General features: G+C 38.3%; 1 protein-coding gene across 1 annotated transcript; it reads right to left on the bottom strand.

The window, feature by feature from the left end:
* Window positions 1-92: 92 nt before the first annotated feature.
* cnn1b (calponin 1, basic, smooth muscle, b) lies at window positions 93-11,628 on the bottom strand. Its single transcript, XM_079366886.1, has 8 exons — window positions 11,552-11,628; window positions 11,316-11,416; window positions 5,144-5,265; window positions 4,997-5,063; window positions 3,449-3,586; window positions 3,117-3,233; window positions 2,543-2,689; window positions 93-1,951 (listed from the first exon to the last, which is right to left on the bottom strand). The coding sequence occupies exons 2-8, from the start codon at window positions 11,373-11,375 to the stop codon at window positions 1,709-1,711; spliced, it is 894 nt and encodes a 297-aa protein (XP_079223012.1). The 5' UTR covers window positions 11,376-11,416; window positions 11,552-11,628; the 3' UTR covers window positions 93-1,708.
* Window positions 11,629-16,039: the final 4,411 nt, after the last annotated feature.

The raw sequence follows: 16,039 nt of genomic DNA, 5'->3' as shown, positions 1-16,039 counted from the left end.
AGTTCTTCAACATAGGACATTATTTTAATCATTGGAAAGAAATTATAAATAAAAAATTAAAAAATAATAATTTCTTTATATTTAAGATGATAAAAACTTTAGATGTTTTATTTATTGACAAAACAGTGAATGCACATGCACGTTTCTCTCACTAGATGTCACACTGGTACTAGTCCTTAATAATGGCTAAATATAAAGCCAGTAACTCTGTATACTTTACAAAGAAACGTGCAAGTCTCTTGTGTTTGTAACTTTGTAAATGTTCAATTCTGCCTTACAATGTTCTGAAAGTCAATCCTGTCACAACAAATGAGACTTCTGAACTAATTACATTCAAGACATTCGGTGGGTTAAAAGTTTGACACAGACGTTCCAAAACAAGAATCTCACCATGTTTTTGGTGTGATTCACGAAACAATTATTGGTGTTAATATTGCCTTCTACATACAGTGGATGGATAGTAAGCTTGAATAAAAGTTGTTCTAATCAGGGACAAAAGTCATACATTTAAAGTTTAGCTTAAATCAAAGTATGTTGGCAGTATTTGCAGAATATATTTGAATTAGTATAAATACTTATTGCAAAAAATCCTGTTTGTAACACTAATATAGCTTCACTTATAACAAGGTTTAAAAAAAAAAAAAAAAAAAAAAAAAAAAAGAAAGACTACAAACGTTATCTTGTAGCTTAAAGTACAAAGTAACTTGGCAGAAATAAAGAGTTACATATTACCATCTGAAAAACAGTGCAGTCAAGTAAATCATTTTAGAGTTGTATGCACGATATTGGATTAAATTAACTTTTTACTAGTAACATTCCACTTTTGTTTACTTTTGAAAAAGTGGGACAGTGTGTTAGGTCCAGCAACAGCGCAGAAGGCAAAGTTCACTGAAGGGGAAAGGCTAAATATTTCCAAAAGTATCAAAGGCATTAGGACAAGAACTATCGGGGACGAAGTTAAAACCAACATTTAACTTTAAAAAAAAGCATCGTCTGAAAGGTACTTTTTGAAAAACAAATTCCTCTAAACAAAAGTTGTTTCGCACACAAAGCAATGAAAACAAGCCCAGTAAAGTGATGTGATGAATTAGTTTGTAGCTTGTGAACATGACACTTTTGTTATGGCAAGCGATCACAAAACAAAGCGATGTTCATAAAAAGCTGTCCTGCATTGTGTGCCCGGGTCACTCTATTGACCAGAAACTGAAATCGTAGGGCCTGTGGAGCTCCAATGTGGACATGGACTCCGTTCCAACTGGGCCAAAGTTCAACAATACCAGCCCACTCTTGTCCATTTAAGGAACTTTTAAAATTCTGTTTTATCAGTGTTTTGGCTGGATTAGGAGGGTAGAGAGGTGAGGCTTGTAGTATAAACTAAACTATTGCAGGTATAAAACGTTGTAAAGAACAAGTCATACACAGTAAAGGAAATGTAGTGGAGTGTTTGGCTATTTAAAGCAGTCATAAAATACTTCAGAGCGATGGTATACAGAAATTGGCCATCGCATGAAATCTTTGAGGTAATGTAAAACACTTTTTTTTTTTTTTTTTTCCTTTTAGTTTTGGAAAGACAAGCAATAAATTGTTAGGAGCATGTTTAGAAAAAGCTGGGGCATGTTGTCGTAAAACAGTGTTAAATAAGAGTCTGGAAGGTTCGCTCGTCACAAACACAGTTGTGATTGGTTGTCTTTTGGCAAACCATGTTTTCCTAGTCAGAATACTGGTTGTAGCCATCAAACTCCACCTCACTTCCGTTGTCACAGACTTCAGTGGGGTTGGCGCAGTACTTGTTGTCAAAGACCTGGCGGGGCAGGCCGTAAGTGGTCATGCCCTGCTGAGAGGCCACTTTGTTGGTGCCCATCTGCAGAGAGATGGTGGTGGTGTCACAGTTCTCCAGCTCCAACTTCTTGTCAAAGATGTGCCTCCTAGTTCCTGGGGCTGTCATGCCAGACTGGGGGACAGAAAATATCAAGAAGGGTCCATCAATTCTTATTCTACAGGTAAACATATACGCTTCATTAAAATTACAAATAAAAGGCTAGAATAAACAAATCCCTTGCCCATTCAAAAACCAACAAATCCCTGATCTTACTGTATGAGGAAGTATCTTTGAGTATCTTGTTCCTTTTTTTAAAAATTATTATTATTACAATCCATCAGCGCAGCATGCTTTGCCCAAAAGGACATGTTCCTGCTTTGGAAATGGAATTCTATGTTTTTGTGTGGCAGAAGCTTTAAATCTTAATCATCCAGTTTATCTTTAAGCAGACATCGTTTCTCTGGTTCAGAGTTTAATGTCTGCATCTTGAGGGTGCAATCATTCCCCATTCACTTTTGTTTGAATAGTGTTTACTCTCAACTACAGAGCTGTCTTTAGATTCTATGTGGCACGTTCTATGTGTTAAAGGCATTGCTTTTTTCATTAGATAAGCAAGAAAGTATAGAATAACAGCATCCATACTGAGTTTTTAAATAGTAATTATTTTCATTAATTAAGACATATTAGGATGTGATGGACCCATCATTTAAAGTGTCTCCTCACTTGGCTGGCTCCCTTATTGGTGCCCATCTGTAGGCTGATAGTAGATTGGTCTAATGGGTTGTCCATGGCCATCTTGGCATCATACAGATGGCGTCTTGTGCCGTAAGAGGTCATGCCCTTCTGACTGGCAAGCTTGTTGGTGCCCATCTGGAAAAAGAGCAAAGAATGAGTGAAAGAAATGAAATACCACACCTGGATAGGTTGGGAAATCTGTTTGGCTTCCTACACAGAGCCCAAGGGGTTTCATGTGTTTCACGTTGAATGCAGCTATTTCGGTCTCCCTGTTCACTCTCTTCACAGATGGGGAAAACTCTTGGTTAAATAAAGGTTACATAAATAAATACAGTAGCTGCTCGTTCTGCTGTATGAACAACAGAGGACACTTGACACAATGACACTCTTATAATTCTATGCATCATCACTAACTCAAAGACGGAGCAGTGAGAGAAATTTCATTCAGCATGCGTCAAGCAGGAGGCCTAATATAAATGCATAGGGGAGTGTCAACGCCTTTCTTCGATATGCAAGCGTATTCGTATGAAGTAGATTACAAAAGGTATTGATGTGCTCTGACCTGCAGGCCTATGATGTTACGTCCCTCCCTGAGCTTCTCTGGAGCGAAGCGACGCTGCTGTTTTTCGGCGTACCTCACACCTAGGTCATACTTGGAGTGAAACCCTTTGGATTTGGCCTGAGGGAGGGAGTTGGCACAGCAAGAGGTGAAGCAGGTGGTAAAAATAGTGTATTTTTCAGTATTAGTTTATGTAACAAAAACAAAAAACCTAGCTGCACATGGGTATAAATAACAAGTTCACAGTACATGATTTAAAGTTTATTTGTTGAAAGCACCTGATTCTCTAATTTAGAACAATTCATTAAAGCATGTAAGTGTGTGTCTACCCTCACCATTCCAGCCAGAGCGATGAGTGTGCTTTGGACCTGAGTGTGGTTGACATTCTCGAATAGATCGTTGGCCTCAAAGATGTCGTGTAGCCTCAGGCCGTACTCTGTTATGGCTCGGACAAAATTCCCAATGTTTTCCAGCTGAGGAAGAGAACAGATGGAGGGAGTAATGAAATTCATTGAGAAGTACATCGATTTGGCATGCATCCTACATACAGCTTGAGGAGTTTCTTTTGTTTCAGATTGAGATCCTCGTTTTTTTTCATCTACCTTTCTACTCACTTGAAAAGAGTAAGTAAGAAGATGGGCAGGATCCGTAAATGGGAAAATGGCACACTGATAGTATACACTCACACGGCAGTGACATGATTCGATCAGTTCTTATGTGTTGTTCTGTTTTCTTCTGCACATGTCAAAACACTTTGTAAAACCTTGTTTTTTAAAAAAGCACTATACAAATAAAGTTATTATATAGCAGCCACATCAATTTGTGGCTCAGTTTCTTGCCCAGGACACTGTATAGGACATGCCAAGCTACTATTAGTAAGTTCATGATTACTTAAAAATTAGGAACCAGTTGTGCCTCATATAAGGGTCTACCACATAAAGTTATAAAAACAATTGTTAGGCCCCCACAGTCATCCAGGCCTTCTTTCCTTGTACTTTAAATGCGAAGTGTTGAGCATTATCATGTGCACAATGAGGGTATGGAATACTGATTTCAGACCAGCGGTCATTTTATGCACTGTGTTTTCCTTGAGGGAGTCATCCCAAAAGGATCAATAAAGTTCAGTCTAAGTCTAAGTAAACATCAGTTGCTGGTAACCTCTCTATTTTACACATTTGTATCCAACTGTGCTGCCTTGCTGAAAATGTAATTTAAAACACTTATCAAAGGTTGGTTCTTTTTACCAGTGGCATGTAGTCCGATAGGGAACTGCCCAGCACTCCTACTAGGGAGAATGATATGGTCTGTTTCGTTTATCTTGCAAACCAGTCGCTAGTTGTCGCTAGGAATGATGTCACACCAAAGTTGACCGCGTTCCAGCAAAGAGTTGTGTGGGAAAAATAAAGACTGGCTCCTCAAGGAATTTCTTTGTCGCGTTAGCTGATAGATGGAGTTAACAAAAAACTACAAGATAACGTGCGAATGACGACAAGTTCACAGACTTGCATGATTCTACAGAACTAGTGTGAGACTATCAACTCGAATTTCCGACAAGATCAAAGGGAACTCACCAATGGCCCCTTACTGAACACGATATTTTAAAATTCATTAAGAAAATAATCTATACATACCATTGCATTTTGTTTATCCAAGCATAGCCCTGCACTTTCAAAGGGCTTTTTTAGCCTTGTAAAAATAATAAAACAAGTCAAGCTAAGATCATTTTTATTTGATGCGTCAGCGTCATGGGATGTTAATTATCCCTGTATTGTCAAATCCAACCATTAATAAAACCAAGTTTCCCATGCTCTTGAAAAAGACCTGGATTTGCAGGTTAAGCTTTGTTATTATTATTTTTCCTTTCTAAAGAGCTTGTTTATTACCTGGTGCCAGTTTTGACCTGAGTTGTTGATCTTTCTCACTGAACCTGGCTGGAGAACATTAATGAGCCTACAAAGAAACAGACAACATTTCAGATAATTCAATGTTTCAGTCTTACAAAATTTATTTTTTTGTCTCCGTTGACTCACTCGCACAACAGGACACCGTCCTTCAGACTTTCCATGAAGTTATCCCCGATCCTTTTACCAGTCACATCCTCTATCCACAGCCTCAGCTCTTCTTCCTTCAGGGGGTCGTACTTCCCTGCAAGCTTAAGAGGGAGAAGAGGTCAGAGGTCAAACATAACATTGGACTGTTGCTTTTGATGAACAAACTTAAAATAGGCAAGCCCACTTTTTGGAGGGGCATATTCTTGCCGATTGAATATAAAATTCTTGAGAAGCTTGAAAAACAAATCTTTAGGGAAGACCTGCATACTATTTAAACATACAATATGTAGAATTTTATGCATTAACATATCTAAATAAATTTCAAATTAACTAAAACTAAGTCATGTATATATTTTTGGTGAGAACTTACATTAACTCAAATGTTTCAAACAGTTATCAAAGACAGAAATCTGTAATGTTATAGTTGTAACTGTACGCATCTATGTTGTGGCTGCCACCATTACAGAGCCGCCATGACACCCACAATGCTTATTGTTGCCGTGGAAACACTGGTTGTTACGTCAAAGACAGCTACACAAGGATGTCGGAATTGCAGCTGAAAGCTGTCATACTGTTGCCGTTTGTGCTGCTGTGATAAAAACAATGTAAATTATACTTGGATCGACATCAGTAAACATATTCTATTTCTTAGTTCTGTTTCACCCGTTTGTCTTAACTATGGTCAACGCAGAGGAAAAAAAACGTGGAACTGGAGACACCAAACTGTCTAGGGAAGTATAAATTCCACTCCAAGTTTGAAATGTATCAAATGGATCTAACTAGAGGAAAATATACTAATGTAAAGAAAAGGTGAATTATTTTATTTTTTTATGAATTACAACTAACAGAACATTTTATAAATGTATTCTCTATATTTAGTTTTCATGTCAAACAAATGCACTTTAACTGCAAACACAAAAAAAACTGAACTTTTTACTACAGCATTTCTTTGGCATACAACATAAAAAGGAACACATTTTAATAAGCGGTTATTTAGTCAGTGAAGTAAATTACCACTTAATTCTTACTGTATTTACTGTACTTTTATTTAGAACTAAAGACATATGGTATAGATACAGTGGAAAATGAAAAAAAAAACACCTTGATTTAAAATACAATACACCACACTCAAACTTTGAGGTACATGCACACATGACTCTTTGTCGTTTTAGTACAATGTTTGTTCCGTGCCTGATGTTAGGTCATCAGCTACTACAATAACTCTAATTTCACCGGTTCTTTTCTCATAACCGTTCTGTCTTAAAGTCCTCCTGTATAATAAAAAAAGAATTTGAGATCAGGGGTATGAAGAGAACAGGAAGACATTTTTTTTTAAATAAAAAAAAAAAAGCCATGGACATTCCTGCATGTAGAAACACACTTGGCTTCTCTCTTTGTATTTCCTTATTGGCACACACACTTTGCCCCTAATACTTTGAATTCCGGCATGGGGTTTAAGGCTGCTCCCCCCATGAACACACGCACTGCCCCTTTTCCATAATGTTCTGCAGATAAAGTCTTCACAGTCTGGGATCAGTAGCCAATACAAACACATATTTCAAAGTAGCGGGGAGAGCGTAGCTCCCAGTCCATCACACCAAACTTGGGAGAAACAGCTCTAAAAGACACTCCTCCCACTGTCTGTCCTGCCCCCCCCCTCCTCCCCCTCACTGGTCCAGCTCATATTTCTAAATTACTTTCTTTGCCTCTCTCCCTCTGGTTTTCCAGAATCTGCCCTTTTACAGAGGGTAGACTATTCAGGCAAAACACGTCCGATAAAGATGGGCCAAGATCGACAAGCCTTGCTTCCACTTGACGAAGAGAAGCTCAGACGCTAAGCAAGTTGTGTTACTTGTTTCACATTGTAAAGTTCAGGATCACAGTCAGAGCTGAGTTTTCAAAGAGTGTGAAGTTATGTCGACTAATGGACTATGTAGTATTATTGATACTTGTCATAAAAATTACCATTAAAATCTGTAAAATGACCATTTGTGGACGAGAATCTTAAATTGATTGCAATAGTATGTTTTAAATAGAAGTCGCTGTGGATACAACTGTCAGACAACTGACTATCAAAGCATCATCTAGCTAAAACTCACCTACATAAACCACCAGAAAATACTGCTAATAACAAACAACCGGTTACAAAAGTTCCAATGAAAAAGTACTTTAAAATAAATGTTCAAACAAAGAACTTTGGACTGATATCTGATACTGATTAATGTAAGGTGTAGGCAGCATTTATTGTTGCACTTCTAGCTTAGTAGTTTCTTATCTATAGGGAAGAGATCCCTGCACAGGGCCACGGATAACTCTAAAGACTGAGTAGTCATGCTTTATAATGTATTATGCTTCACCGTCTAATTTTATCTTCATATTCTTTTAAGGTATCGATTGATTTCACCTTCTTTGGCCCCGTCATATACAACACTGACCTAAAACAATGTCTGATGTTTAGAGAGGTTTTTACGGTTGGACTGTCAGCACATGATGGTCCTCATCCAGACACTGTTGTGACGGCCCCTCTGCAGTGATTGATTAATTGGTGCTTGCTTTCTGTCTCCGTCTCTGTTCTAGTTCTGTGTGCCTCCTCCTTAAAAGCACTATCACATGAGACTATCACATTACATCTTTGTATCTTGAATACTTGTCTCTGTCCTTACAACCCAACGCCCATTTTCACACACCCACATCTTACACAACCGATTGTTAAAAAATGGACATCTTCTGCAAGTTTTGATTATAGTTAAGATTAATAAATTGCTTTGGTAATTGGTATACCCGTGTGTCTTCCATCTTCAGGCTGTGACACAGTTGTATTTTAAATTAGGATTCAAAACTGTTTTGTCATATAAAATCAAATGTACTGGGTGTAAACGGTAAAATAATTGACTGTGAAAACAGTGTATAAAGAAAAAAGTAGGAAGACAATATTCCCATGGAAATACTACATCTGTCCAGAACTTTTGTATTTGTACAAGAATACCTTGCATGGAAGCAGAATGCAACCTTTCCTGAAATATAGCAATTATAAAACTGTTAAACTCATCAAGCAGGTGCTTAAGACCAAAGCAAGGTCTAAGAGTAAGTACAACACAAGCGAGGATCTAAAAAAGAAAAACAGCTTTCAAGTCTAAGGGGATGCTGGTACTAACAGGGTTGTTTTTATTTAGCAACAAGTAGCCCTTGCATGATTAAAGACAAAGGCTGCTGTCTCTTGTATTAGTGCAAAGAACAGTTATTTTGCAGCAGCAGACAACTCCCTGAGAGTATATAACATACTTCTGTTTTCATCTGAAATTCGAATTCTTCTTAGTGTGCTTGTATTTTCTCCCACTTTAGCAAATAGTCCATTTGCAGAATCCTCATTAGTTAATTTGCAGAAGTACAAAATGGGGTTAGTCAATGGAGAAACAAAAGACATACATATCTAGCAGTCGAGCTGAAAGCTCTAGAAACCTTGAGCAGAATCGGACTCACGTTGACCAGCCATCTACTGAAACTGTGTTGGGCTTGGAAAGTCTGATAGAGGGAGATGCTGTCCTTATGCAGTGTGACATGCATCCACAACGGGAGCTGCCAACACGTCTTTCTCTCCACTATCCATCTTCTGTCCACCTGTGTTCGCTCAGGACACTGTCTTGTCGTCGGTGACTCTGATGTAAACTGTTTAGAAGAAGGACACTTTCTCAAGTTCACAGGCAGAGCCCAGTAACTCCTTAAAAGGCCATAAGACAATGCTCATGAACCTGTCAGTCTTTGTGCTGCATCTCTGCTGTTCTCTAAGGTCATGCTGCTGGAACATAACCATCCCTGCATAATCCATGAAGCGGCTTGAACATACTCTAACCATCCCTGCATGACTGAGGAAGTCCTACGGCTCAAATAAATTCATGCTAATCTACAGGAAATATACCTTATTTTCTACAAGCCCTTGTATACATAATCAGTAAGACGATGTTCCACAGCCTAACCATCAATATTCCAAACGTAAGCTCCTGCTGAATTGCAGTAACGAAAGGAATGTTAGTGGAGAGCGCAGTGCACCTCAGTGAGAGATCAAAGCTCTGATGAGGGATGTCGCCATACAGAGGAGAGGCAGCGTCCCTCTAGGACAATGATGATGATCTGGGAACAGTCACAGGCTGACCTTTCCGACTGTCAGCAGCTCTGACTCATCCCACAGCACAGTCACTTCTCTCATGAGCAGCAGAGACTGAAAAACTTGGACTAAATTCTTTGACAATTTCTGTACTTTTGATACTTGCCGTCAGGAGGGTGACAATGAAACGCTTCAAAACTAATACTGAAAAAAACAACAACTCCTACTTAGGCACTATTGGCATTTCTACACATCAGAGATATAAATATTGTATCCCCAGTACTGCAGCACATACTCAACAGGTTATTATTTTAAAAAAACTGACGACAATATGTTATGTAGTAAACATGCCTACAGTTCAACTCAGAGCAACATCAAATGCTGCTTCATACATTTTGTTTGAGTCAAATTTAATCAAAAAGCTTCATGCTTACAGAATGCAGGGCCTTATCTGAAATATTTCTTCAACTCCTTTTAACTTATTTACTGGATGTAAGTGAAGGAATATCTGAGGATTTCTACCGCTAATTATGTCAAGGTTGCTCTTTTTTTTATAAATAAACTAAAAGTCACATCTTCACTAATTATGTCCATAACCCAGTTTAATATAAGGGTGGATGGTAGTACTTGAGCCTGACCAATTTATCTGCCAGCAGATAATATCGGCCGATATTAGCTTATCCAGTGACTATGGTTATCTGCTAATTTTACCGCAGATTTATTCCCCAGTCAAATAGCATTTCATTTGAGTTCCTATGTATTCCACTAGTAGCTTTCCTCTACCAGCAGAGTGTCCTATATGGATTTTCACAGGTATTATCACAATCCAAAGAGTCAAGCCCTGATGCACGCACTGTATGTGCAGCTACTTTCTCGTTGAGTTACTGTCTTGTGTTTGTTTTACTGTCTGTCTTTTCCACAAGTGTTTGATAACTGATAGATCTGAGAAAGATATCAGCATCAGATTTACCAAATATCTATATCAGTATATGTTCCACAAATTCCCTATCGGCCCCAAAAATCCATATTGGTTGGGCACTAGAGAGTACTCGGCAAAATGTTTACACGTTACTGACAAAGCAAGAATACAACACATTATAAATGCATGCATCCAAAAACTAATTTTGATTCATTTGAACTGTAGACCTGTTCTTTGTTGCATTAACAAATCAAAGCAAATGATCAAATTATGTTTTTTTATAACATCTCATACAGTAACCAGACATGAGGAAATAGTGTTGTTTAGTTATTGGACACCTTACATAGGCCTCTTGTCCTTAAGCATGAAAAACTCACAGAATAGTTACATGCTAATATTCAAGCATTCTGCTATTCACCTGTTTGGTTTACTACTGCCACAAAGAAGAGACCAGAGCATGTGCAATCAACTTAAACTCTCATAACATTCTGATCTAAAATGATCCGTGTCACTTTAAAGGACTCATTTTAATTCACTATAAGAAGTCATGAGTGTGTTACCACATCTCAATCAACCTTTATTTGTTTAGTGCCAATTCATAACAAATGTTATCTCAAGACACCCTACAAAAAAGAGCAGGCGAAAGACCTTAATATGCGTTTAATTATTCACCTGTTTCTGATGCACAACACCGTAAGTCACAAAATGCTGACGCCATTTAAACCTCAACTTTCACAAGTAAAAGTATTTGATACGTGATGTGTTAGAGCCATGCAAAAAAAAAAATCGGTGATTAGTTTGTCCTTTGTTATACGTTTAAAGAAGAGACAGCAACATGTTGCTCAGGTAGGTAAGGTAGGCCTTAACAAGATCTTTCCAGCAACACCCCCTACTTTCTCCATATGAGGAATAGCTGTATCATATCGACAACCATTATACCCACTAACATGCCATTAAAAGTAAGTCAATTATCACGGTGATTGTATTAGCGTTAAAATATTTAAGTAGTGCTCAAAACAAATGTCAACATGCTGACTAGCCTCCCTTGACCCTTGACATGACATCAGTAATCAATAAAGCAGCCACATCATCTAATCCCCTTCAACCAGCACAAATGAATGCAAACCTACCTTACTCTTGACCTCTGCAGATAGTCCGAAGGCTGGGCCGCTCCTGAAATGCGTGGACATCCTGCTTTTTGGTCTATTTACAGTGGAGCTGCTGAGGAGGGCTTTAAAAATGGAGAAAATAGTTACAGCTCTCCGTTCGAGGCAGATGAAGCACACACACACACACACACACACACACAAAATCCTCGTCAATTCCTTCTGTCTTTTTCTTAAAATTGTTGCTGTAGTGCTCGAACCTGATGGTGTGGCTTTAGGACAACCTTCCGACACTTTTCTGATTCTTTTTTAAACTCTTCCCATGTGTGTGCTCTCTGATTTGCTGGGGCCGCCGTCCAATCAGGACGCAGCCTCCGAATCGAGGGGAGTGATGTCATCGTTTCGGAATTAGATGTAATCAGTGTCACTTTTTCCACATTCAGGCCAGTCTGGTTTTTTTTTTAAATTTTTTTTTTTTAAGTTATGTCATTGTCATGTCCAGCTGATTTTCATTTATCATGATAGCATTTAAAATAATATGACAACAACAAAGATGTTCAATTTTTAAACTTAGAATAGTTCATATTAGACTAAAGAGAAAACGCTTATTTCTATTATTCAGAAGAAGATAAAAGACCAGGTGGATATATAAAATACTACATTTATGATGAACAACAACAATAATATCATCTAAAATATTTTTAAACTAAACCCCCAAAGCATCCCTAAAATCGGCAGGCTTTTTTTCTATGGAGAGAATGAAGGTCTGTAGAAAAAAAGTGCTGCTATCAGAGCCATTCACATTTGTAGTCTATAGGCTAATAACATTTTTATAGCCACACTAGTGTTATTTGAAGTATAAAAATCCCATCAATCAAATCACGCATGTCAGGCTATATCCATAAGATAAGATGTGAGAGAATGGCATGTGACCACCATGTTTCAATGTTAATCATTTCATGAAACAGCAGCTGTTAATCTACTGTATAGTATTCAACATATTTGACTAGCTACTCTGGAGTGCCCCTACGGGAAACAAAGAGGAGTTCCTACTGTATTACTTTAGTGCATGTACTGCATAACACCCCCCCCCCCCCCCCCCACCACCACCACCACCACCACCACCTCCCTCAAAAGGCCGATGGATGACAAGGAAAGGAATGCAGCAAATTCATGAGGGCTTGTGCAGCCAGAGTCTGAGGGGGACAGAAAAGGCAGCTCTCTGGACAGCATGCATGGTTCACCAAATGCCCCCTCTTTGTGTGGCAGGCATGCTGATGGATCCAAAGAGGAACATTCTGAAAACCCAGGGATGGATGAAAGATAGCATGCAAAATACGTGGACATGCACTTGTTACCCTGTGTTCAAAGGGCTTAGGACAATAGCCTAGAAAAGGATTTTTACACACACAACACACACACACACACACAAACAGCTGAAAATAATAACTTCAAAGCAATGGTATGCGTGACAGATGAATCACTTTATATTCCAGTAGCAATTTGGATATTTTCCCTTCAGTTTCAAGAGTTCAAGTTGTGGTTCAAGTTGAACCTACAGCATCAAACACACTTCAAAATATTCTTTTAATTTTTGATTATCCAGAGGTTCCTGTCGCTGAGCAGTTGCAGTCTTGAAAACATGGCTTTCGCCAAAACTGATCAGCCACCTGAGTCTGAGCAAAGGTTCAGACCTGTTCCTGAAACTGTCCCTATTTTCACCTTTGTGATATCTCTAAGATCAGGCAGATCTTGTCACAAAATGATACAGAAAAACTAGTTCATGCAGTTGTTACCTGCAGGTTGGATTATTGTAATTCTTTTTAATCAGGGTGCTCATAAATCTCTAAGACTGCAGTCCATAATACTGCAGCTCATGTACTGACTAGAACTAGGAAAAGGACATTACTTCTGTATTGGCTTCACTGCACTGGCTGCCTATAAAATCAAGAATAGAATTCATACTTAAAGCTCTAAATGCTAAGGAACCATCCTATCTTAAAGAGTTAATTGTGCCGTACTTCCCATCGAGAACGCTACCAGATTGCAGGCCTGCTCGTGGTACCAAAAGTTTCTAAATGTACTGTAGGAGGTATAGAGCCTTTAGTTATTAGGCCCCACTCCTCTAGAATTATCTTCCAGTCGGGGTCCAGGAGGCAGACACAGTATGTAATTTCAAGAACAGACTTAACTTTTCTTTTTGATATCTTATAGTTATATAATCTTATAGTTAGGGCTGGTACAGGTAGAGACCAGCTCATAGTTTTGGTGCTATAGGCCTAGACTACCAGGAGAACTGGCACCTTGAACTCTTCTCTCTCTTTCTCTCTCTCTCTGCATTCATATCATATTATCACCGCATGTCACTATCTGTAAATCCCAGTTACTGACCACATCTTTATAGGAGCTCTTGAGCTCTCTTAGGTTCCTCGGGAATGTTGGTGAGGATGCCCCCCATTCTATTCTTCTTCCTGTCCATCTCCCCCTGTCCCATTTCCAGCGTAGTTTAGCAGATGATTATAAAATAACAATAGTCTTTTTACCTGCTCTTTTGTAGTGTTAACAGATAAAGAGTAAGGTCCTTTACCTGCTTTTTGTAAAGTGTCTTGAGATAACACTTGTTATGGATTGGAGCGGGAGAATGACGTTCATGATCTTGTATATCTTGGATTTGATATTTCAACCATGAGTGTTATACAGCTTCATATGTGACAATTTGTAATACGTCAGATTTATCTGACGTATTACAAATTGTCACACAACAGCTTAATGAGCCCCAGCCCAAATTATTTCAGCGGTGGGGGGCTTTTTGGCTCAGTTGGTAGGGTTGCGACCCAATCTTGGATACGTGGACGAAAATGGATGGATGGTAGGGTTGTCGTCTCTCAACCGAAAGGTCGAGGGTTTGATCCCGAGTTCTTGCAACAACATGTCCAATGTGTCGTTGGGAAAGACACTTATCCTCGAATTGCTCCCGTTGCTTCATTGGTGGCGCATGAATGAGATTAGCTACTCTGATTGTCTAACTACATCTACATCTGAGTGTACAGTATTAATGGGTGTGAATGGAGTTCTGTTGTTGATGCTGTTACATAGGTGAAATATTGACTCATGACATCATTACTACTGGGAATGGCCCAGATCAGGTCAATCTATCAACAACTGACAAATAACTAAATTTAAACAATAAAGCAAAAATACAGAAACCTTATTGATCTTCCTCCTCATACTATCAAAATGCAAAAGTAAAAGTTTTATTTCTGTCGCGAGGTTTCGAAAATGACTGAAGCAGATTAACAAAAATAGCCCGCTAATTTAAAATCGACAGTTTCTCTTTCAAAATCTGGCACAAGCATAGAGACATACTCATCATACACACACATAAACACACACAGACACAGACACACACAGACACACACACTAAGCAAGGGTCATATAAACATTTCACAGAGAGACACGTGGAATTTGGACACTTTATTTGGGCATGATGTGAAAAGGGAAGGGCTTGAAGCGACTGGGAGAGGGAAAGAGATGTAAAGTCTTGTGAAAGAGAAATCCCTCACTCTAAAAATAAAAGACTACAGTCAGATATTTGCTGTGCGGTGGACTGCGTTTATGCTTACCCTGGGTTCATATGACATTTGTGCTAAAAGGCTACATCTGGGTACATTTATATCGCAAAATGGCATGTAAGCTGTTCATATTCCTCAATAAAACCTGTATCTGAAACATTTAAAGGTCTTCCTTCTGACTGGCTGCAGTAAATTCAACTCCTTCATGTTGACAGATAGGATATGGGTCAAACAAACAAAAAAAATCAACATACAGCTCAAATAAAGTTTTCTCAAACATAATTTCTGTAATTAAAGTTCATTCTTATCATCTTGAGTAATGTCCAAGTGTTTACTTTCTGAGAAATTTAGATTTGGATTTTAATTCGATGCTTAAAAAGAGGATGTACACAGAATAGTCAGTTCTATCCATTTTTTTTTTTTGGGGGGGGGGCATTTGGCCTCACTTTTGTACTGCATCAGAATGAGGAGCTACACTGTTCATCTTTATATACATGGTATGAACAGCTGCTGTTTGCTGTGATCACATTAATTTATTAATAGCATAATTTTCAGAATATTCATCAAGCATGATCACCCTACAGTAAAGTAAGTTTCTGAGTTAATAACATTTTATTTTGGTATATCTTAAACTCTTTTGTAAAGTTTTGTTCCTGATGAGTGCCCCCTCCTGGTTGTTAAATAACATAAACGTTGAAGCAGTTTTTCACAGAGTCACTTAATTGTGTTGTAGTACAGACGGCTACTTCTTCTCTGACTCAAAAACTACCATTGACTTTGTTGCCTTTATGTACTGAACAAATTATTGTTCAGTACATACCATGTTTAAGCTCTTAAGTATTTTGGAGGTGGATTGAGGATACACTGGGTTTGTTTGCTTAAAAACACATTTGTAATTACTAGCTGACAGGGGTTTCAAAGTAATTGCTGTTACTAGGCATTTTCAGTGTTGAAAATTGAGTGTTAATCTGCCAATGCAAAAGGCTCATTGTTTAGTGTTACATGTCAAAGTTTATAACATGAGTTTATCCTCTGCTGGATGGGACACTTTAAAAAAAAACATTTGGGGGTAAAAGTAAGAAAATATCCTCTTCTTCAGGCACCTAAACGATTGGTTTGAAGTTGTGGACTCCTTCTTCCAAGGAAAAGACAGAAAACATGTCACAGTTGTATACA

Source organism: Symphodus melops (genome assembly GCF_947650265.1).
Source record: "Symphodus melops genome assembly, chromosome: 17".
NCBI lineage: Eukaryota > Metazoa > Chordata > Actinopteri > Labriformes > Labridae > Symphodus > Symphodus melops.
This window is presented reverse-complemented; position numbering and strand designations above follow the sequence as displayed.